We start from the raw sequence: 25,122 nt of genomic DNA on the forward strand, positions 1-25,122 counted from the left end.
TCCTGGAGGGGCCCACAGGCTGTAAACCTTTCATCCATCTGTAGCTAGAAAGCAGCTAGATGTTTATTTTCTTCGTCTTTTCTCAGGTTTAATGAAACCCTTTAAACACAAATGGCTGGAGATTCACACCTCCCATCCCAAGGATATCTGAATTCACTAAAAGCTCTTAGGTTTCCTGTCACCCAGTGAACATAAACAAAGCCTACAAACAACTACCACCCCCTTGGAAACTATGAAAACACAGAAAGAGCTAAAACTAGCATTGCAGACCTTTGGCTGACAGGTTGGATAACACACGCGCGTGCACACATGCACGCACACACATCCCTACCTTGCTTGTGAGGCAGACCCTACCCCGGAATGTGTAATCCAAGCACAGCAGCTGCCTATACCACTAATCTAAGGAAAAGGTCAAAGAAAGGTATGTATCCAGCATTTGCTTTGAAATGCTCTATAAGGACAATGTGCTTTTTTATTTCTGCCCCCCCTTTACTGTTGCTTTTCCCATACTTTTCCATTGCCTATCATATTTATGCCACTAGGAGAACCAAACAGGATTACCTTTGGTATTAAAGACCACTTATAGAGTCTTTTTTTGAACAATTAAGGAGGAGGGAAGGTATGGTTTGTTCGGGGTGGGGAGCTGCTTACATATTGCTCAGCAGTGAAATACACTTGCAGCTGCAATTTAGGAAGGATAATGGTGATTTTGAAGGAGGAAGAGATGAACCTTCTGATTCTTCGAGCTCAAAAGCAACCTGAAAATGGAATCAAGCAACGGGGAAAAAAATAAAACCTAGACTTCTTCCTTTAATGCAATTTTAAGATTAGTGCTCTGCCCAGCAATCCTCCCCACTGACACTGCCCCACTGTGAGACAGCATTGGTCAAAAACTTCCAAAGCTAACAGCCCTGCAGCAATGACACTGGTAAAAGGAGGCAGAGCATGGCTTTCCCATGCTTAGTTTCTTTGTGAAAGGGGAAGGAAAACAGTAATCTGTATAATTCACGTATTGATACCAAATGTTTAACACCTCAACCCCGAGAAGAATATAGCAAATTCCCAGGAATTACTCTGTGAATTTGCCTCAAAATGATTCCTTCGCCTATCATTATTACATTTTTGGTGGTAGATTATTTTTCTAATATGATTAACATTACCCTCTTGGTTTCTGTGTAAATGGGTGAGTTCACCTTGCCATAAGCTGTTTCGGCTGGAACAGAGGGAAGAGATTTAAATTCTTGAAGTTTTTGTTTTTTTTTTGTGTGGCCTTTTTTTTTTTTTTAAAGTCTCTTGATGGGTTATTCTTCCCCATAAATAGAGAGATTCATATTGACATCCCTCCTGATGGAAACATTCTTGAGAAGGGCTGTTCCAGATCCAAACAAAATTCAAGGAAAACGTCTTGAAATAACTTAATTAACACAAAGCTCTTGCCTTGATATAGAAAAAAGCATACTTGGGGCTCAGCACTGCCAGAAATCTTCTCACATGGGCTAGCCAGACCACTCTTCTCCTTTCAGGGGTGTTGCCTTTTGTGCCCCGATACCCCCAGAAATGGCTTCATTTCTGTGCCAACACAAAGGTAGAAGAGTCCTTCAGGATGAAAGCTAAGCTAAGCAACTTATTCCATCAAGTGCAGCTCTTCCACAGGAGGAAAGCCATTTGCATGTCATTTGGGTGCATCTCAGAGAAGCCTCTATTCTTCTCCCATCCTTGCCTCCTGCTCCGGAGTGAACTTGGGGCTGAAGAGGAGGCTAAATTACACTCCAGGCGCATTGCTGCTCAGCACCATCAGAATAAACCTGGCAGCGCTTTGAAGTCTGTAAACTGATTCCTAGGTAACTGCTTCGACTTTCTCCCCGCCCCATGCCCCAAACAGCTTTTCATTTGATGTTCTGGCACAGAGCTAATCTGAGAAAGGATCAGAAACTCGAAGCTATTGACAGTAGTGACAGGAGTGTCTCAGTGTGACAGCTGATTGAGCCCGTCTCACATTTCACTGACAAACTCAATTGCTCCAGTAAATCGAGTGAAAGTCAATACAGGCAGCTCCTCCTCGGCCTTGTGTGTGTGTGCCCCTTCCGACAGCCCTTGTGGGGTCCCCTGTGGCTGCAGCCCCTTGCAGGACTCAGCCAAGGACCCCATCCCCACCTGCGATGGGACCAGGACCTGGGAAGCTCACATGGACATCGTGGGCAGCAGTGCAGCACTCGCCCTGCTGCTTGAAAGCTTGCTTGCTTATACCTCTGCCCCTGCACTGCCTACTGCCTTCCTTTTTTTTTTTTTTTTTAATCAGGGACATGAAATAATCCTGGTAGAGACTTGCACATCTGCCTAAAAGCCTCAGCCCAGGCAGCACTCAGGGTGCAGGAGCAAGGCACTGCACAGCCAGCCACCCCCAGCAGTGCCCATGCAGCAGTGCTCTTTGGGGGTAAGAAAAGGAAATGTGGGTCTGTCTCTCTGGTGCAAAGCAGCCATAAAAGCAGGCTGAGAGGCAAAAAAGGTGAAGTTGGTCGGAGAAGAGATCAGGCCCATTGCAGATGGCAACCTTGTGCTGGCAGTGAGCACCCCAGGCAATTAAGTCCGTGACTTAACAGGCTTTTTCCATACTATAATTGTGAAGCAGGCATCTTCCCCTTGGCTCACGGTGTCTGTGGCTCACAGCAAGCAAACATTGAAGCAGACCGAGCAATGGGCAGGGAGAACCTGAAGTTGTGCAGAAAGCAGAGCAGGGATGAGGGCTGCATGGTGAGGAACATATGCAGGCTACTGTTTGCAAATGGAAATCAAATAGGTTGCCATTACCAATAATGAAGTGTGAGGTTGGCGTGGTTTCTGTCTCTCAGATTTCAACACGGTTTATTTTTACAGAGGCAGCTTCCTCGTGCAAAGTATTGGCAAACATGCTGCTGGCAGGGAGGCGGCAGGGGGAGCGGGGAGGACGGGGCTGCTCACAGAGGACGCAGGAGTCTTCCCCACCTGCTGGGATGCAGCAGCGAGCGGTGGAGATGGAGCTCCAGGAGAGGAAAGGGAAGCTGCATTGAGACAAATGGCCAAGCTATCATTTATGTTGACAAGAGGAGCAAGTGAAGGTGCAGGAGCAGAGGGAGGGGAAAAGAAAGTGCTGAGCAGGTATCAGGTGCTGAGGGGGCAAGGGTTAAAGACAGCAGGCTGAAAGCCCTGCAGATGAAATCGGCTCTCTGCCGTGTGGAGTCACATAAGAGTAACTGCAGGCACCCCACCGAAACATATTCCCACATCCCCAAATTCCTGGAGCATGTCGAGCACTGCCTCCACTCACCCTACCCAGCAAGCAGCTGAGGATACAAAAGCCACACTGTCCCGCCTGCCTCAAAAGAAACGAACTTAAACATTACAACACCTCCACCCCAACGCCACGCTCAGATGCCAGGATCAACACATCGACGGGCTGCCAGCCCTGCTCCCACCGCCGCTCCCTGGCAGCTCAGTGCCTCGGAGCCAAAGCATCCCACAGGCTTCCCTCCCTCTGGCCCTGTGCAGACACGTGTGCTCCCCACCAAATGACCTCATCTGGACCGGATTGAGCCTCCTGAGTCAAAATAAATACAGCACGTTGGAACTGGCAGCAATTTTCAAAGGTTTAAGTTGGGTCCCTCTCAATTTTCACTCAGCACTTTATCCATTTTGTCTGCTACAAAATGGGAGCATTTTATATTCCCAGCTCCAATACATATTTTATGAACCTTCAGAATAGCTGCCTCCTGTGCAGTTAATATTTCGGTTCCAAAGTTAACTGGTTAAAACACATATTAATAGATTGGGAATGGAAAAAAAATAAAAATAAATAAAAGAAAGAAAAAAAAAGGCAGGTGAGAAATTCTGGGGGAAGAAAAATAGCAGCAATGTTTGGAATGGCTCTGCAGCCAAGACAGCAAACCTTGGTTAATGGGACCACCCAAGTAGGGGAGACCTTAAGCTCTTATTCACGTGTGCTAGGCTCACTGCAGCATAATTCAAAGTCCAGAGGGGAGTTAGAAAAAGTAGTGGTGGGGTTTAATAAGGGCTTAGCAGATGAGAGAAAAGTACTGGGTTCCCAGCAAAGTTCACTCCCAAACTTGCCAGCAGAATATCATGTGTTTTCAAGCCTGGCTCAGTAAAGACGGGAGCAGGGAGACGGTGCTGCTGGAACAAGCTGTTGCTGCCTGGGCTTGCCAGAAGTCAACTGCTGTGCATCAGCTTCTCCTGCGCGTACTGCTGTGGGAGTTTTCTGGAGGTGAGTAATGCCACCTCTTCTAATCATACTCTTTACTTCCAGACCAAAAAAAAAAAAAAAAAAAACCAAAAAAAAACCAACAAACCCCAAAATCTCTTCTGAAGGCCACCTAACAGAATAGCATTTGACACTAGGGTATTTTTTGCAGCAACAACAACAACAAAAAACACAGCCTATGTAGGAAGTCTTTCTTATTTCCAAGCCATTAGTTAATTCAACACCAATCCTTTATGTGTTATCAAAAGTTCAGCTGGGTTGGCTGAGTCAGGTCTGAGGTTCATTTCCAGGTCACAATTAAAAATACTGCTGTTTGAGGAAACTGCATTTGTGATGCTGTATGCACCACGAGAGCACAAAGTGGGAAGTAATAAAGGAAAGAGAAATTTAGGAAGCCACCTAAAATAGAAGTGGATGGAGATGTAACACATCACCTAACGATCGTGGAGCTGGGTTTTTAGATTACCGTCCCCATTGCCTTCTTCAGCCTAGCTGAAACATGGCCATCAGCAAAAGCCTGTTGTTAGACCAGCGATGGCATCTAGGAGGACAGAGCAGTAATCGTGTGCAGGATTGGCTCTATCAGTATCCTTTCACTCTGGGGTTACACTGCTTGTATTCTAGCCTCTAGGAAAGCAGATGATTGATGTACAACAGCAGAGGAGAGAGAAAGGGAACAAACAGGAGGGGGAGAAGACAGCAGAATCTGGTGTCCAACATGAAACATTTAAGCCTTAAACTTCTGTGGAGATATGATCCTACCCTGCAGTGTTGTTATTTTTTTGCCACAGAGTTAAAAAGGAGGACGTTTCCTGGTGTCACTGCAGGCCACAGAGGATAAATCCAAATGACAGGGCTTAAGTCTTAAGTTATGAATATGAGGAATCAGAGATGAGAAGCAAAGCAGCTTATAATGACTCTCCCATTTGCTCTTTGGAATACAAGCTTCAGTATTGATTTTGAAATGCCCTGTCTTCATCCAAGCAGCTTCTTGAAAATGAAGCTTGAGAGTTTTGTCATACTGCAGCCTCTCCAGCATGATTTGATAATGATAAAAAGAGAATATAAAAGCTTTTGCAGGCTGTTATTCATCAGGAATCATTCCCTTGTCTTCCAAGTACAACCACTGACCTCTAGGGAGGGTGCTGAAAGAGATTTCAACCAACCTCCATGTGAACATGGCCATGGTTCAAGTCAGAGCCTCTGTTCCCTAGCACCTGCATCCAAATGGAGACTCTTACACCAGCTCATCATCGCATTTTCCCATGGCTGCTCCATAGCAGGTAAATGCAGCCCAGGACACGTAGAGAAAGCTGTTGGGTTGGGACAGTTAACTTTACCACCTTTCCTGACCCCAGCTTTGGGGTAAGGCAATCACTTCCCACTCAGTTCCAAAATATTTTGAGCTCTTTATAAAGAGCTTGGCATTGACTAACAAAATATTCACAGTCGGTACCCTTGGTGGGACAAAATATGGGGCCTCATCCCACATAGCTTGTCCTTATTTGCTCAGTATCAGTGTCTTGCAGGTAGAGACTAACCCATTGCAAAAACACAGTGAAATAACTTCCCTGACAAACAACTCACATACTCGAGCAGATAAGACTAAGAGGAAAAAGTAAGGTGAAATAACTTGACTAAGTTTGCAGAACAGATCAACGTTGGAGGACAAGAGCCGATTTCCTGGTCACCTACACCAATACTCAGCTGCCAGACTAATTCAGCTGCCCTCCAAAAATACTAAACTACTTGCAGAAGGACAGTGTGGTTTCCTGTGGTTTTTCATTTTCCTTTCCTTCTTTTCCCAACAAGAGAAAATCCATGAATATTCGATCATTCCTGCATGTAAGATGCAGTTGCTAAAATGGTTTTGCACTTAACAGCCTCCAGTTGTAGACTAAACTGATGACACTTAAAATGTGCCCATGAGCCACAGCAGAACAATCCCATTACACTGCCCTAGCTATGTTGTTTTGGTTTTGAGGGTTTATAACCCAGCTGAGAATACATTCTCCAAGCTGGAACCAGTTGCAGTGGAATTTACTCATGCAGAGAATCATATGGCTTTTTTCCCCCTCGTACTTCAGATCAGATTTTTGTCCAGTTCTTTTAAAGATACAACACTTAAAAAAAAAAAAAAAAAAAAAAAAAAAACATCCATCTGTTGGGATGCTATTAGGAACCACACTATAAATTCAAGCTGGTGTTAACCTATCTCAGGTAAGACCTACGTCACTGTAATATCTGAGTACTCCCCAGTCTTTAACATGAAGGATACCCATGCTGCTTTCCCTGCTTTACAAAGAGAGCTGAGGTCTTGAGGGAATTAAAACACGTCTACTTGTGGTAGATGGTGGGACTGAAGTGACATCTCTGAAGGGTAATCTGACTCAGTAGACACCGAACCACTTCTTCTCCCACCTGCTGTAAAGACTTTCAAAGTATAGCATAAATGATTTCTCCCCTGCACAAAGGATTTTTTTCTTCTTCTACAAAGACCACTTTGGTTATAGGTTTATTTGACAGACTTTTCTGAGTGGCTTCCAGGAGGTATTGTTTTCAAAACTGCTTTTGACCTACATAATGAAACTTTAAACCCAAGGCATATATACACCTTAGGCTGCTGCTGTCTCTCACCAATCCAGACATGTAGGCTCAAACAAGGAACTCACTAAATGGGATATAACAACAAGTAGAAGGATATAACAAACAAAAAGCTGTTTAGATGGAGCAACCCAAAAAATGTTTCTATTAGTATGGTCAACTCAAAAGCAGGATGGGCTCCCATGAGAAAATCAGGAGTAGCCATTACATGAGCTGCTAGAAAACTCAAGTGAACAAGTTTTGTGTGAATAATTGATATCATGACTGAATATCTGCTGAACGCAGAACCACCATACTGGGTACAATTCCAAGAGAGGTGATCTGCTGAGATTTAGGACCTCAATTTCATCTTGTCTTGACATTGAATCTGGTACAACAAGAGTAAAAAGGGGGGGTGCAAACTGCCCCCATTCTGCTCGGGTAGCATTTTGCACCCATGCCGAGATGAGTGTGAAGTTCTCCACAAAGCTGCCAGCATGATGCCCTGTGCAATGAGCAGGTCCTTCACTCCATCTGCCAGCCTCGTCAAAGCCTTTGCACTTCCCTTGCACCTCACAGCTCTCAGCAGCTCTGCGCAGGCCGTTCAGCTTGCATGAACCTCCAGGGAGATGAGATCTGGATTCACGTGGCAGCTGTCATCCTAAGGGTGGCTGACTGACACTGACCCTGCCATGGTGTCTTCACATGTTGGCATCCGCTAAGGGGAAATGGGAACAAAACGGAGTGGGAAAGGCAGCACATTAAAACGGGGTGACAGAGAGTGATGTGGAAAGATAGTCCTGAGTCAACTGTAAGCAAATGGACCAGCCCAAACCTTTACTTGCACCTTTTCCCAATTCATCTGCACATGTTCCCTGTCTTGATTGCATCTCCTCTTAGCTGATGCTGGGAGGGATGGGACCACTTGGAGAGGTTCAGCAGTGCAGCCTCTCACTTCCAACTCTCTCCATCTCCGTCCGTATAGAGAGATCAATGAAGGTAACAAAATAGTTATTAATGCTCCCTTGGATTGCAAGCCTGAAATGATATGAGACAGCATTTTCTTCGGCTGCTTTAGCTCTTTTAGCACACTCCATGTTTGTGTTTGACGAGTATAAATGACCCTTTCACATTTCAGGATTTGAGTCTGATGATAACAATTGATAACACTAATTTTTTCACGTGTGAAGCACTTTCCATTCAGAGGGCTCTCAAATTGCTTTTCAAAACCGCATAGCTTCCCTTCAGCCACCACTGAACCACCCCTACCTCCGAGCTGGAACAAAGGACCCATCAATGCAAGGTGGCAGTACACAGCAATTGAAGGCAGGAAGAGAAGAATAATGCATCCCACCGAAGGTGCAGGGTCAAGTCAAGTTGGCAAACACATTTCTTGAATTAGAACCTGGATAAAACCTCAGCGCCAGGACTCTCATACTGCAGCTCAGGCAGGAAAGTGCCGTGGGGTCAGCACTCACTAGAGAAGGTCAGAGCCCTAAGTTTTACATCTCAAGCAGGGGCCGGACACTGTGTTAGAGCATGCATTTAGATCTGCCTCAGAAGGAAAAAAAAGCAATTTGCTGTCTGCCATTTCTGGAGCCTTTCCTGCAAAAGGGCACTACGCATTTTTTGGTCTTCCCCCCTCCTTTCCTGTAGAAAGGAACGGCTCTATTGAACTTCAGTCCACACTGTGCTACTCTTTACAGGAAGCCCAACCCATTCTGAAATGAACATGAACTGTAAGAGGAGACCATGAGGTAGGAAACTCTTGAACTGAGTACAAGACTACTCATAAAGTGAGTGAGAAAAGGAAATAGGTGATTATAAAAGGTCATTAGAAATGTCAGCTTACCAATGGCATTGTATGGAGGGAGGTGTAACCCGCTGCAACACAAGCCTATTACGGCTGAACTTGTAAAGGACACCCATAACCTCCATTTCTTTTGTTCGGAGGCTTACACTTTGGGAGTTTCTTTTATAACACCATCCCTTCAAAACCTACGTAAATTTGAAGAATGGGTACTTAACCATCCAAGTTCCATTTCACAACTACTTCCACTCCACACAACAGATGAATGAAAGCAAAAAACTTTCCCAGCCACCAGGAGTGCAGGTGCTTAGCACTAGATCCAGCGATTACTGAAACACAACTGCTCTGGAAATCAGGAAGGTCCAGAGAAATCAGAGGTGGTGAGTCTCTCATTCAAATACCTCTTGTTCCCAGTCAGATGCCACTGAGAGGAAGAAATTATCACTTTAAAAAAAAAAAAAAAAAGGATACGAGTAAATTTTCTCCAGCATTTTGGTTCACCAAGTGGGACTATTTCCTCCCTACAGCCCAGCCAGTAGCAAGAGAATTGTGATGGGCGAATGGAAAAAGAAAGTCAGCCCACCTGGCTGAGATCAACGCTCACATCATTAGGGATAAGAAGACCTAACCCAGTGGCATGAACAAGATGCAGTGATGATGTGAGTGAGTATTTTGGAAAGTAAAAGACTAACGGTGGGATGAGTGTAATGACAGAGCTACGAGGATTACTTCTGATAATTGCTTTTTAACCTGTGCCAAAAGGGATGTGTTAATCAGAAGTGTAATGTGTAATTTGCCTGAGATCTCTAGGATTGGATGATCTTGGAAAGTTTCCTATAGTTCTGTGTTCCTTATAGGATCACCTAGCCTGCTTCATTCCACGAATGAAATAGTTTTAAGGGTGTTTTACTGCCCAGATACCTTAGACAATTAACGTCCTCTCTCTTTGTATTTTACTTCTTGTTTTTTCTTTTTATAACGCATGCAGAATCCAATGATTTTTCAAGCAGAGATTAAATCTCTGCCATAAACTCAGGGCAGGAGATGTAGGCTTACCTTCACTCCCCCAGTTCTCTCCTTCTGCTTTCTTCCACCCGTGTATTTCCAACAGTTAGCCAATGCTTTCATTTATTTTTATTTGCTCTAATTCCTTTTAGTGGAGAGAAACATTAACCATGGAGGTGTGATTCAGACTTGCTTGGATGCCGTGGAGTGGTGGGAGCCTTTGCACTCCCTCGTTTTGTGCTTCAGCGCATTTCTTGCTGACAAGTGGACGAATGCAAGGCAGAGCCACTGAAGCTGAGGCAGATTCTCCAAACCTGGTGTCAGCCCTCTGCTACACCCTCAGCAGACTGGAACTTAGCTCCAACACAGTTCAGGCCAGGGCAGTTAGCCATTTAAAGAGGTGGGTTTATCTATATACTTTTTACCCTCCTCCCCTCCTCTTGAGCTCCCCCCCCATTTTTTTAAGACAGGAAATTACCAGTAGCCCTGAGCACGTAAAATTTGACAGCGGTTTACCAGATAATTTGTATTAGGCCCTTTGTCTTTGCTGTTACTTTTATTCTTCAATAAATTCTTTCAACCATTAAACAATGTTACTCCCACAACAACTTTGTCAGAGATCAAAAGAGTGTGGCAGGTTTGCTCCAAGTTCCTACTGCTACCCTCCAGGTACCGAAGAGCTAGACAGACAAAGAATGTTCTTTCCTCTGCTCTCTTCTAAAGGGTTTTGTCCTGGGTTTAAGAAGTAAGGTGAATTTTGGGGTGTGGGGTTTGGGACAATGATTAGTTTCAATCCAATATTTCACCCATTGTGCTTTTGCTGAAATTCTGATGACAGCCAGTGATAGCAGTGCTGTACCTTACTGAAAAGAACTTGTAGTGCTAGGAAAGCCAGAATAAACATGAATTACATTACTGTCGGATATCTGACAGAGCGGATCTCTGGTGTCACGAACAGTAAGGATGGATATATGTATCTGAACTTCTCACAGCTTTGTGTGCAACATGAACCTGACTGCACACCTCACCTCAACAGCGCAATGTTTCTTCAAAGAATCGAGAAATCCTCAAAAAGGTGTTTGTTCTGGGGACTGTTTGGGATGAGTGGTGTCCCAGAGCTGAAACCTGCTGCAGCCACTGATTTAAGACATGAAAATCTTATCCTTGTAATAGACCACAAGGATCTGGCCTTCACATGCTTTAGGTTTCACTGGGATCTGCCCAAATTCAAAACCAAAAACAATAACAACAAAAATCAGAGCAGGCAAAAAAAAAAAAAAAAAAACACAGCAGAGGGATTATTTCATCCCCAGCACTGACTTCAACCTTTGGAAGGAGCTAAACCCTCAGGACACTTAAAAGGAAAGGAGGACACTCAGATGAGGCAAAGAAGCCCCCAGGGGAAGCTGCCTATTTCATTTCTGGAGCGTGGACCGTGCGCAGCTATTTTTGATTTTGAACCGAGTTCCTCTGCCCCTGCCAGCAGTCCTGAGCCCCATGCTGGTGCAGTGAGAGCAGAGGCCCAGCCACCCCTAACAGCCATTACTTCATAATACAGAACAGCACTCAGGCAAGGGATGAGGTTACTGTCAGCGGGGTCATGATTAATAATGATTAATCTGATCCTTGCCAACACAAACTAGATCCACGATTCACTAAATAATTACTTTGCAGCATGGATACCATTTCCAGAGGAGACATGCATTTGTCATATTAAAAGCAAAAACAAACACACAGAAAGACAAGGAGGACCCAAGTTTTCAGTAACACTTGAACTTGCACAAGCCACCAGAAAAGTTAAGCAAAAAAAAAAGAAAACAAAATTAAAGGATAAGAGCAGTTAAACGTTGATGAGCTGCCTACCGGTTGGGAGAAGCAGGGAAAAATAAATAAAACTAAACGCCACAAAGGCAAAGCTGCATGTGTTGAGGATATGGAGCTCTTTGCTACTTCTGGTTCTCAGCCTTGTGTATACCCTTAATACACATGCTATTTGTCATCCCACACAGTTTTCCCCTGTTCTTAAATGACGTTTTGCTTTCCTTAGAAAGTACAGAAGTGACACAGCCGAAATCATTCCCCAGGAACCATTTTTCCTGCTTTATGTTAATACACTATTTAGCACAAGGAAAGCCTAGTCCAGGATTGCCATTCTTATGCAACAACACACCTCAAATAATAAGCAACAGTATAATAATTTATTGGGAGGTATAAATTACTGGGAAACTAATAACCACTCTGAAGAGCATATATGAACCCTACAATTACAGTAGGATATCTGTGGTGCAGAGACTTGGTTCTGGGCCTTGGGGCACGGATGAATTTCACTCCCACAAAGCACACAAACAACTGGAACGGTGCCAATGGCAGCCAAGGACATGGGGGTTTTGCTGCCAAGAGGTAGCCTTATTTTGGGACTTCTCTCAGTCATCCCACTCCACCGACTCAACTCTTCATCAAAACCATCCACGGCACAGAAGGAAGACAGAGGATGGGAATCGAGTGCTTTAGTGTGCTCAGCTATATTCCTTTGGAGGCTAGCAAAGGTTTTGTGGGATTTATATTACACTGCTTAGCCTTTCATCTCAGCTTGTAGGGTTTCATTTGGACTGGGAGGCCATGCAACGTAAACCACTGGTCCCTCTCCTGCTCTGGTGAAAATCCAACTTGAGAGCTGAGCTCCTTGTGACTGTTGGGAAATCCCAGCCCCACATGAGCCTGTTTGGGCTTCTGCCCTCCACAATGACAGGGTCGGGATTTACTCACTGGTGACTTGCACCCTCGAAACCACCAGACAGATAGCTGCTTTTGGATGTCAGGCCCAGGGACACAGACCACAGGTCAAAGAGTTTACGGTGTCTTCCCTTCCAGAGGCACGTTGGAGAAATAGCAGTAAATGAAATCCTCAGCAACAGAGTCATGGCTTGATTAAGCTGGGGATTTTCAATAGTGGGGTACTGTGTCTAGGACTTTTTGTATGTTTCCAAAGCATGAAAAAAAAAAGAAAGAAAATCTTTGGAAAGGTGTTTTGTTTGTTTGTTTGTTTGTTTGTTTTCAAAACTTTAGCCAGAATGTAGGTAGCTAGTCCCAAACCTTTATATAGCTCATGGTATAAAAAACCACACACCCGTTTATGCTTACACTCAAGACAATGAAAATTAAGTTGCATTTTTACAGAAAGTTGCAATGGTCTTAAAAGAAAACAAAAAGCAAGACCAAAAAAATAAAAATAAAGAAAGAAAAGATCCCAACAACAATTATGAAGGTAAATCTTTAAAACCTGAGACTGGGGGCAGGGAAGGAAAGACCTCAGCAAACAAAACTAAATCTAGTTCAGTGTTTTTCCCCTTCACAAAGTGAAACAATCTGTTCCTAAAATAAGGCTTCCTTGGTTTTCTGGCAATTAGCGTCCTGAAGGATTAGCCTACAATTGTCAGCAAGTGTTTGCCTTTCCCAGCCAATGTCACCACAGAAGTCTGTGTTTACCTACAAGGCCCAGGGGATAATTTATAAGCTGAACTGAGGTCCTGCATTCACAGACTAATGTTCCACGCTGCCACCCACCCTCCTGTACAAACTTCCTCCCCATCCAGCTCCTGTCCCCTGAAGTCCTGGCATCCAGAGGCATGACGGATGCACTTCGCAGCCTCTGCATCAAGTGTTTGTGCCATAATTTATGCTGATGTAGCAAAGAAAGGAGTTACTGAGGTGGACAACACATCACTAAGCATCTGAAGTTAGATTTCAGAAATTAACCAAATGCAAAGAGTAATTCATTACTGCCCCACAAAACATTTAAGAGGATGAGATTGCTTCTCCCTTCAAAAGCTATTGCGTACTCTATAATTAAGTTATTGTGATCAATGAGATTCAGGTCCAACGCTTAGGGTTTGTTAGAGATGGTGTTTTGTAAACCTCTCCTGCAATCGAGATGTTCCCTTCCCATTTTTAATCCCTACTGCAAGAGGTTTGACCCTAATCTAGCCCTGTTGTAAATCAAGAGTGATTCAGCCAGTGTACATCAAAACACAAAAGAGTAAAATCGGTGAAAGTGTTTCATTTCTAGATTAATTTTCTCCTTATGTGTTAGAACTTCAACATGAGAATATTAAGCTTGTATTTGTGAGAGTGGGAAGCTATGCTTTAAAGAAAACTTATTTGAATCCTTTTCTCGATGGTGAACTGATAGTATGGTGCATGGCAATGAATTCATTATTTCAAAATACCGATTTAAAGAAAAAAGAAAAAAAAAAGACAGTCTTCCAAAGCATTTGTAAGAGTGGCCAGCATTTCTCACAACACAGCCCACCACAGGATAGACAGACCTATTCTCAGATCTTCTTAGGTATTAACAAAGCAAGGGTCAGGAACACCATGATTAATTAGGGTTGAAGAACATGCATGTTGAAAATGAAACATTTTCCCTCACGAGAACTAAGCCTTTTTCCCGTTGACAAATTATCGGGAGCTTCTGGAGCTTTGTGGACACCAAATCTGTTTCAGGTCTATACCTGATCACAGTTGTTCACAAGCTGTACGAGGGACCCCACTGCCAGTTACCTGATATTGGAGATCAGCCACTTCCCTCTACCACACTGAATATTGGATGACACGGTATTTATAAAGTGCTTCTGCTCAAACCATATTTTGCTCCATCTTTGGAACAAATGATCTCTGGATTCAAACTTCTCTTCAGTTACAAAGCCAGAAGGCAACAGCCACCAAAAATTTTGACAGGGACAAAACTCAGCTGGTCTGAAGAAGCGCAAACCTGTGGGAAGAGTCCACCAGCTGGCTGGCGCTCAGAGCGCAGCCCACCTCGCTTCCAATGGCTGGACCCTGCAAGTTGTCCCACTGACATCAATTTGACCAATTTTAGAATAAGGGGCAATTCACACTGAGTAATGAAGATTGAAAACCTGAAATAATGAAACCTGTCCATCAGTTCTCAGTTTGTGAACAGGTTTTTACATGTCTATCATGAGTAACCTCAATAAGGAATGCTCTTTTGGTGGTGTCACTTCGGAACAAAAGCATGCAACAAATGGCACATTTCTCTAGCGCGTTCTCTGTAACAATCACACGTCCAGGCAGCTACAGTTTGAGACCAAAGGTTGCATATACTTAGCCAGCAAGGAAGTGCATTAGTCTTTAAGAAAGGCATTGCCTAGAGTGGATTATTATAAAGAAACAGAATTCATGAATAAACAAACCAGATAGGATTAAGTCAGGCGAGGGCATTCATAGCTTCTACTGCAATGAATCCCTGATCTTGCTCAAAGGTTTTTTTTTCCTACAAATAACAAATGTGAAAACATTAACATCCTACCACTGTCAACCATGCCAGAGATTCCATTTGCATCCAGAAACCCCAATATGCAACAGCACAGATCAAATCAATCAAATATTAACATATTCTTTTATTTCTCCACTAGTTAAAGTACAGATTGACTGACCTGATCCGAGTCTTTCACTTGAGCATTTTTCCCTTTTCTGCAACCACAACTCATGAGCAGTTTTGCATCTCCGATGACTTTTCCCTACAAGAGAGAAGGAAAGAAAAACTTCATCACAATCTGAACAACCAAAGACCAAGATGTTTTATGATGAGAAGCATGGGAAGAAAGGGCATTAGGAAAACCTGCGGACTCATCCTGCGTTGCTGGGAGATGTCCTTCTATGAGGCAGTAGCTCCCAAGCTGCTAAGGAGAATTCCCCAATCACTGCATCAGGGAAGTCACACAGGGGCAGAAGGAAACCAAGGTGTGTAGAAGAACACAGCTGGAATATGCACAAACTAGGCTGAAAAGGAATAGGTTATTTTAGCCCAATATTATGTATGTTATCATAACATGCATGAACAGGAACAAATCCTTGATGTTCAGGGAGAGCAATTACCAGACTGTAATGGCTTGAGGCAAAAGCTCATATACCAGAATTCACGTTCCCCAGATAGCACTTATTTGCTTCTCGTGTAGCTAGATTTGGCAAAATGCAGACCTACAGGTATGACTTATCCACATTTGGACAACCGGTCCGTATAACTACCAGCAAATCCTTGCTGTGAATTCAACAGCCCACCCTCCCACAACATTTCCATCTGCTTGTGCATCCACAGCATCCGTACTGCGCTTTGTCCAGTGGAGATCTCCAGAGAAACAGAGTCCCCACAACCTCCCTTTGCCTACAGCCAGCAGTTTGGAAAATAAGCTGAATCCAGCCAACTCCTTTTCACTGCAAACCCAAGAGGTTGACTCAAGAGAGTTGGTCTGAGCAGCAGGGTCCTCACGATACCCCAGTTCTTTTCTAGGGATCATTTGGATCACTTTATAAAGTTTTTTTGGGAGTTTATAAGGACCTGATAAACCTTGATAAATCCCCATGGCAGAAAGGGGCTGGGATTCTAGGTTTGGACACAATGCTGCTTGAACTCAAACAATAACACAGCAAATTGAGTCCCCATAAACCCATCGCATTTACACACTTTCTGATAGACATGCCCAAGACATCAAATTTTTTTCCCCAACTTTTGCTGTCTGAAGCTGAAAAATAAACACTCTCAGCATCTGCTGGGCAACTGAGGGAGAGTCGCAAGATTTCATCAGGATGAATTTATATGGAAAAGACGACCACAACATTAAAGCAGTTAATGAGTTTAGCCAAGTGGAAGCGCTCTGCCCTAAATGATGAGGAAGGGAAAGGGCACGATTAGAAGGAATTGCAGCCATTGCTCAATGTCAGGACACAGCAGAGAGCTGACCCTCAGTGTCAGGAATTACAAACAGGCAGATAAACTTTGTGACACCTTGGGAGAGCCAGGTGTGGTGGGGTCTCTCACTAGGTGACCCCAGCATCCCACAAGCCCCAGGAAGACCAGATAATATGCAAAAGTTATCCTTCCTCCTCTTCCCAAAAAATACACTGAAAAATACAACACGGATAAGGCTGTGCCTATGCCTTCAGTGATTCAATACGAAGCACCTTAAATTCTAAAAGTGTTCCCATGAAAGAAACAATTAAACTAAAATTTAAAGCAATTGTATTAAATTATTACATCAGAAATGGGAAGCCAAGGTACAGGGAGAAACTCGTTTGTCTAAGCAAAGGAGCCTTTTTAGACACACGGAGTATCTGAGACAAATTAGAGACTTGTTAGAGACAACAAGACCTAAGGAAGACTAAGGATTCTGTGAAGACCCACGCTTTTCCTAAAAGGCAGCTGAGAGATGGGCAGGAAACCTTCGGGTGCCTACAGCAGCAACATATACCTGTGTTTAGGCACTAGATCCATACATCACTAGCTGTTGGTCACCTTGTTCCAGTACCCACTGCAAAGTCATTACACAGGAAAAGATTCTCTAACCCTTTTAATAACACAACCAAAAGAAGAAGTCCCATTTTTTAGACTCTTCTCTGGCTTCTGGGATACACTCCCAACCAGCCTGATTTCATGGCAAACCAATGTTCTTCTGTAAGGCTGGAAATATCACCAGCTTTATTTAACAGAGAGAAATCACAAGATGCTGATCACAATTACTTATGCAATCAAGACGTTAGGGGAATATTCACCCAAAACTTGGTAGCATACTTGGATTTTATTTTTCCTGACAGTACAAAGAGTGCAGGGGGCTTTTCCAATCTCTTAAAAAGCAAACAAAAACACCACACTGGCTGAATAACCACACCTCCTTCCCTGTCTGCAGATGCACCTCTCTTAATGGGCATCGCCTGAGTTAGCTACTACCTTCACCTTTTTAGGGAAGCCTTTTATGAACAGATGCTTAATTTGGGGATAGGTGCCTAACTTTAGGCAGCTAAGTTGAAAGGCAACAACAACAAAAAAAAAGCATATGGACAACATTTGCAGCCAGTCGCAACTCCGTTTAAGAGCAGATGGAGGCCTTGTCATTCAGGGGTTTCCTTGCATACACCAGGCAGTTCAGTGGGGATAGGGAAAGGGGCTTCTGTTTGGATGCTTCTGTCTGGAAGCAGATTAGACGAAAGCATGCTTTCCGCAGCATGCGCCTTGTGTTACATTAAACATGCATATGCAACTTCAGCTTTTATTCAGCAGTCTGAAACAGAGCCCTCCAGGGTGCTAAGGGTCAGTGAGTTTTTGTTTGTTTATTTGTGTGTTATTTTACAGTTTCTAGTGCCCAAGGAGTTTGTTAAGAAATTAAAACACCTCGCTGGGACTATCCTGCTGCGGTCGTTGCCTCCTAATATATCCCTCCCTGCTCCATCCAGCAGCATGGCCCTATGCTCCTGATGCTTGCAGGGGTGGGAGAAGAGCTTCATCTCACCAGGTGCTACAGACATTCACTCTTAATTTACGGAGCATCATTTCCATATTCCATGGCTTTTTAATAACAGGACTGGGGAGGAGTAAAATGATCTTGAAAGCTCACAGATGTATTGCTACTCAATGTTCCTCTGCTGCTTGCTCTTGATGGGATGCTGTGGCTTAGAAACAGGTAGACACAATGATTTCTAGAGGAAGAGCTCACTTTGGCTTCTGCTGGCTCCCAATTTTTATCAGACATCCCCTTCTCAAGGCAAGGAGCAAGACGACTGATGGGTGAGCAGAGAAGAGGACAGCACATGGGTCCTGTTATCCCACCTCTTACAGCCCTGCCATGGGGAGTCCCACTGGAGTCAGCATTCTCGTTGCACCAAGGGCTCCAGCAGTTGGCCAAAGTTTGCAGGGGAAAAGAAGGGGGAAATAATAATAATAATAATAATAATAAGGTTAATTATCTCAGCTTCACGGGTGACAGGAACTGATCTGTCGCCAGTTTTAACAGCCTGTGGTCGAGACACACCAATATGCATCGCCCAGAAGTGAAAGGAGGGCCAGCCACATCTCGCTTCACGCCAGCGGCCCCACAACATACACGGCTCCCAGCACTGCCAGCCCCGTTTAAAGGAGGCAGACGTGATGCACGGGGATTCGGTGGGGCTCTGTGGAGCTGCCAGGCTCTGTCCTAGGGGATAGCTGGCTTGGATTCATGGGAGGATCCTGAAGCCTCATTAAAGAAAAATAAAAGGAAAGGAGGAGGAAAATTTGCTTACTGAAAGCATTTAACTTCATGTTGGCATTCAGCTGTCCCCAGATGATGAGACTGGTTTCACTTGGTGGCAAGCACCCAGCTCATGTGCTCCAAGCCCCATGACATGCATGCTCAAGGCCGTCCCTTCTGAGAGGTGACAAAGTCATCCAAAGCAGGTTTTACATCCCAGGGTTCAGTGAGCTCTGTTAAGGTCGTTCTCCCCACTCTCCCAAGTCTGTGGCCAGAAGGGTGAGCCCAGATCAGCAGCATCGTGCCACTCGCCTTGCAGCCACCAGCAAGCCTGCCTGGGCTTTACAACTATCTGGGCTCTACCTACATGGTTCATGTCAGATTTCGGCACGTTTGAGCAATGGCCATAGAAAATACTGGCAGCAGCCTCAACCCCAAGGCGCTGGCGCAGCCTTTCTCTCGCACCTCCCAAGACCTCTGAGTAACAAAGCTGCAAATCCTGCCAGAGTGGGATGGTGCCAGCAGCTGCCGAGGTCCGGCTCGCACAGCATTGCCTTTAAACGCCCACTGTTCTGCTCCTGCCTCACCAGCCAGGGCCAGGCACACGCAGCCATGCCTCATGCTGCCCTGGAATGATATGGGGTCAGGGCTTCTACAACTCTCCGGCTTTGCAATGCCCTCAGAACATCCCACAGATGAAAACAGGATGTACAGCAAGGGTCACTGAGATTTGGGCCCTGGAAACATGTGGAAGGACAAAGCTTCCAACATGGTCTTTCTTTTAGTCTTCCTGCTGCAGCAGCCTTGCTCTTCGCAGAGAAGCACCTTTCTGAGAGCTCTTGATGGAGTTCTGCTCTGTTCTTTCTCTCCTGCCTTGTGCCACCAGCACTGCTCTCCAGCACAATACCCGCAGGCCAACAGCAATCAGTGCCTGCTCAGGGATGACAAGTATGTAAGGGAGGTGATGCCATCCTTCTGACTCCTTCCCCACCCACCCAAATAACCCAGCATTTCCAGCACAGGAGGCCTTTGTGGCCACCTTCACTGTCACCCTGCATGAGGCAGGGCACGCAATGCATCCTGCGGTGGTGCTGCTAATCTCCATATCTACTTTTAAATTGAAATCACTGCTGTTTTGCACTACTTTTGCCTACTAAGTAACAAGCCCTGGGGGACATGGTGATTTTATTTTTTCTAGAACCATAGTTCACTCCTTCACCAAGAAGAAAATGCAAATAACACAATGGTGAACCTTTAAGAAAAAAAAAAAAAGAAAAAAAAAAGGAGGGGAGGGTGCATAAGTGACATTGAAAAGAACAACTTATTAAGCAATTAAGGTTTTTACACTGTTCTGCAAGTGTGATGAAAAGTCTTGAGGAAACCATGCCCAGGAGCCCACAGAGGAACGCAGTAGAGTGGGAGAGCAAAACTGGGGAACGGAGGGAAATGGGAACTGAATCCAAGGTGGAGGCAAGCAGCAGTACAACAGACAGCTGGTGTTTGGGTGGTGGTAAATCACCCTGAAATGAGCCTCTTCCCTCAGCTCAATGAGGCCTAAACAACAAAGGAAGGCACAGCTTGCAGCCGGACAGCCTGCTAGCCAACCACAGACACACATGACAGCTTCATTCAGGAGCCTGGAGTCAATACAAAAGCTTCGAAATCAATCCGACATCCTGTGACCTCAAACAATGCACCAAATCTTCTCAGAATTGGAGCCCCAAATGAGGGGGAGCAGCATTCAAGGGAGATCAAACCGCAGGGCTGGCATTGAAAGGGACTAAAAAGGAGAAGAATGTTCCCAGTTTATTAATGGTGGGGTCTGGCCGGCTGCATCCCAGCCGCCATAGGGTTACGTTCATTAAAGGGCAGCGCTTTGCGCGCATTATGCAGAGAGCCCAGCCACTATGTGTGCCTGTGTGAGCGAGCGTGCCCCTCACTTTCGAGAGATCAGGATGTGCCTTTCTGCTTAGCACTGTTGTCTTCATCAGAAATTCCTCCTGTGTGAACCACAAACGTGGGTTTTTCCCACTTGAGCAACTGTATGGGCACAGATGCACGCACGCCCTCGCACAGACGCACGCTCGCTCTCAGCCTTGAGCCTGAAAAGCATAAAAGAACACAGGCAGGCTCTTTCCAAAGAAAAAAAAAGCCCAGCATTTCCCATCTAAGCTATCCCCCTTCCCTCCTGGCCATGCTTTCGACTCTCACAAACACAATCTACTACAAAAGGCTGAAGAATTACATGATGCATGACCGTTGCCACTGTGGACAGAGTTGATTGCTCCATAAACACTTGCACGCACCTATGAGACGTAAAGGACCCGGTCCCACACCACAGCAAAGCCCCATATAACAGAAATAAAAAAAAAAGAAGGGCTTCAGTCCCACAGGCTGCCCCCTCCGGATGGCATTGGCCCCTCTGGGGTAATTTCACCTGCAGCATCTATCTTGCAGCGCCGCATACAACCGACACCCTTCCCCCATGCATGTGGCACCAGCAACAAAAAGGCCAAGCAAATCCTTTTTATCAGCTTCCTTTCGAAGGCAGGTGGAGAAGTAGAATATAGACACACACACACACAAAAAGAAAAGGATAAATACAATTTGCAAAAAGTACTGTTTGGATTTGCCTGTCCTAATTATCTTCTTTTCAGCTGCCACATATTTGAAAGAGTCAGACCTTGCAAGTTTTCTCTTCCTCAGCTGCAGAGCCCAAGACAGAGCGCTCGCATTAGGAGGTCAGACTTGAAAAACACTCCTTTTTTTGTGCTGAAATGGGAGTAGATGAAGAGAAAGGGCTGAATTTTTCAAAGCTGTCTACAGATTTTGATGCATATTTCCCATGTGTTTTCACTGAAGATGTGTCAAAGTCCAATCAATTTTGCTTTTAAAATGTCACACTGATCTCATATTCAGAATAGATATGGCTGTGGGAGCTAGTAATCTCTATCAGATCAGGAGAAACTTAGGTGTACAGAAACTGAAAACAACAAAAAACATTCCCTAGGACGTGATTTCAACACATTTTTTCCTCAAAAGATGGAGAATTTAGTACTAAGGTTCCACAAACAAACAAAAACAACCACTAAGAGAAGATGAGGTGATATTCAAATCCCTTCAAACCCCACACAGGAAGACTGGAGAGGTCCCCACCTGGTTTATCAACAGTAAAACAAAAAGCCTCTCCATTATCGTTCATAGAAAGAGAGAAACTGCAGTCAGCTTAGGCAGGTGCCCAAAAATGTGGTAGCTGAGAGGTAGGAAAGGATGGAGGGCTGCAGCAGTTTGTAGCAATGCTGAAGGAACAGGAGTCTGCAGGGATCAGATGGAGAAAGATTCAAGGTTAAGTTTGATGGTGGGATAATAAGGCTGAAGTCTTTCATTTTCAAATCTGTTTTTCTTCTCTTTGAAATAGCCCTTTTAGTTTCATCTATCCAGTGAGTGCAAATATAAATTCTTCAAATTCAGGAAAGCCAAGCTCTTATTTGGATGATTTCTTTCTTTTTGTCTTCCTTGCCTGCTTTAAACTCTATTTGAATAATTTAACAATCTATCTTAAATACTTCACTAATAAATCATAGGCTGGTGTTTCTATTCATGTTACAACTAATCAGTGGAGGAATGCCTGAGCTGGAAGTTAAAATTCTGCACCACCAATTTGGCGATGCATAATCATTTCTCCGCACACTCTCCAGCGAATATAAACTTTTTGCAGAATTAATGTCATATAAAAAGTTCTTTGCACAGGCAAGGAGTACAACTGTGGTCCAGGGCTGTCTGTATTCTGCCAACAGGGCTCGATATTTCCACACCTAATTGGTTTGTAGAGGTTTCCAACCCCGCCAAGGGCGAGCATAGAGCTCATGGCTGAATCCCATCCACGGGCATGCAGAGCCAGGATTCCACTCCACCACTCAGGATGCATCCAGGACAGTTTTCAGAGATGGAAACAGGTACCAAGGAACCCCAGACTTCACTGAGCATCAACAGTAATAAAGCTTTGAGTTCCCAAACACATTTGGCAACTACATCTCAATGCACTTTTGATGTAAAAATAACACATTTATAAAAACTAAGAAAAATCAACCCCCCCTAGCCCATCTCCAAAACTCCCAATTATCAAAATGAAGCCAGTAAGTCTTGCACAAACACAAATCAGTGCAATTAAGTCTAATTTTGTCCCTAAATCACTGAGACACATTCAGGGCAAGAACCACTGTTGTGTCTCTCAGAAAAACCCAAACCTGTGTGAATAGATAGCAAGAAGTTCATAGCTGACATTTTGACTTCAAAAAGTAAAACAGGAGTAAATGAACACCAAGACAGGAGAGGAAGGGAACAGCTGTAGAATACATCACTACTAAGCTGCCTTTTGTTTTGTGTCAATTTACGTGGTTTTGTAACAAAACCTACAAAGCAATGCCTTTCCCCCCAAAGAAGCCCACAGTGATCTGCCATCAATACCCATGGCAATGTACGAGCACAATGCACCTGCAGAAGCAGAGGCACGCACACTCCTGCATGCCTACACAAACAGATGCACAAATAAAAACCACCATGGGCAACGTGACTCCTCTCCTGCAGCTGGGAGGACTTCTCCCCAACCCACCTCCCAGCGGCAGTGAGCTTGCCTGAGGGAGGGCGGCGAGGTGGAAATCGGAGCCACCTCCTCCTCCTCGTTTGAGGACAGACATCTCCATCTTTCCTCCCTGTCTGCAGCTGACAAGACTTCCTAGACAAGCTGACATGGAAACAGCTAATTTACAGCTTTGTATCAGGAATGCGGCCTGGGCTTCAGTCCTCTGCACCCCAAGTCCCTCAGCTGGGCTGCTTCATCCCCAAAAGGGTCGCCCCTTCTTCCTGCCCCTCCCCTCCCACTCCTCCTCCTCGCCTCCTCTCCTGCTTTTGTAACTTATCTCCCTGCAAGCGACTTCCCAACAGGAGCCGAAATTAAACAGGCTGCCCATATGCCATGGCTCACTTGTTGTCTGTTCCCCTCGCTGCCATCTGGCCTATTTGCTCAGCCAAGGCGGGGGGGGGGGGGGGGGGGGGGGGGGGGGGAAGAGGGGTAGGAAAAAAAAAAAGTGTAGGGGGGAAGAAGAAGAGGGATAAAGCCAGACACAATGAGGACAAGGAGGGAGGTGATGATGCTGTCTCTCACATCTGCTCCTTGGCCAGACTCCCAGATAGATCAGTAATGGAGAGCAGCAGAACCAGCGACAATTAACCCAAACACACTCCTGTTTATTTAACCTGTTCAGAGGGATCAGCTCATGTGCTGCTCCCCTGGCAAGGAGGCACCGCACTCCAGCAAGGAGCTTCCCACTGAGAAACCCCAGCCAGAGGAGGCAAATGGAGGGCTCCTCTCCAGACCCAGGCTGGAGAAGAAGAAAAAGCAAAGAAAAAACTCTGCAGAATACAATGTGCTGAGGTTTTCCGTAACTTTCCAAATCACTTTTTTTTTTTCTTCAATACAGCAACACAAGCAGATAAGCAAGGATGTAGCTGGGTGTGGGGGGAGTTGAAGGTCTGCCCTGGTTTTGACACATACTAGTTTCTAAAGCTCTTGACGCTGTAAAATCAGCAGGGGAAAAAAAAAAAAAAAAAAGATCAAAAAGGAAAAAAATCAAAATGATCCTGAAACACCCAGTTATTTCCACACTGCTTTCCTAAACACACACAAGTTTCAAACCTTGCAAATTGTTGAGCACAGAGATTACTTTAGAAGGAAAAAGAAAAGAGGGAAGCTCAAGAAACTGCATGGCCAACCATCAAAGATTTGCGCCAGGCTCAGGAGAAAGTCTGAGAGCAAAGCTGTGGGAATAGCAGAAATGTCATGTTTTCCAAGCAGAAATGACAACCTCGAGATTAAAAAAAAAGACAAAATTTAACTTGGAAAATAATTTTAAAAAAGAAAACTGCAAAGTTATTTTCTGAAAAGGTAGTACGAAAACTGCATTTGCAACCCCTTTTACTGCTTATTTTTCTTAATTTGCACTGACACATTGCTTACACTTGAAAAGGCTGGTGCATGCGGTGATAAGGAGTTTAATTGCATTCCAGTCCTTTTACCCAGTTGCATGTGTATTTACCTACAAGAAACAGAAGCAGAATTCAGCTTGTGTTTGTCTGCAGAGTGCAAACTGCGGGTAGTAGAGAAGCGTGTGTGCGAAAACATGTGCCTCTCACTGAGATAGGTATCAAAAGCCATACGCTTGGTTCATCTCAAGTCAGGCACCACTGAGACATGAGATGACGATAATTAACATTAGAGCTCCATGAGATCATGGTGGGGAAGCCCCTCCGGGGAGAGGCAGCGGGGAGGAAGAGCAGACCTCCTCTTCCCGAGGCAGCAGGGTTTGTGTGCGGGCACAGAGAAGCACCAGGTGCTTCCCAGAAGGAAAGGTGTCACTGCAAAAACCATTAGGGAAAGAGCCCTGCCATTA

General features: G+C 44.7%; 1 protein-coding gene across 1 annotated transcript in view; it reads right to left on the reverse strand.

Annotated features, from left to right (window-relative positions):
- SETBP1 (SET binding protein 1) overlaps nucleotides 1-25,122 on the reverse strand; it is a 254,088-nt gene that overhangs the window by 187,584 nt on the left and 41,382 nt on the right. The window contains exon 4 of the mRNA XM_035559958.2: nucleotides 3,169-3,183. Within this exon, the coding sequence (XP_035415851.1) occupies nucleotides 3,169-3,183 (15 nt within the window). The remainder of the gene's footprint in view (nucleotides 1-3,168; nucleotides 3,184-25,122) is intronic.

Source organism: Cygnus atratus, chromosome Z (assembly GCF_013377495.2).
Source record: "Cygnus atratus isolate AKBS03 ecotype Queensland, Australia chromosome Z, CAtr_DNAZoo_HiC_assembly, whole genome shotgun sequence".
NCBI lineage: Eukaryota > Metazoa > Chordata > Aves > Anseriformes > Anatidae > Cygnus > Cygnus atratus.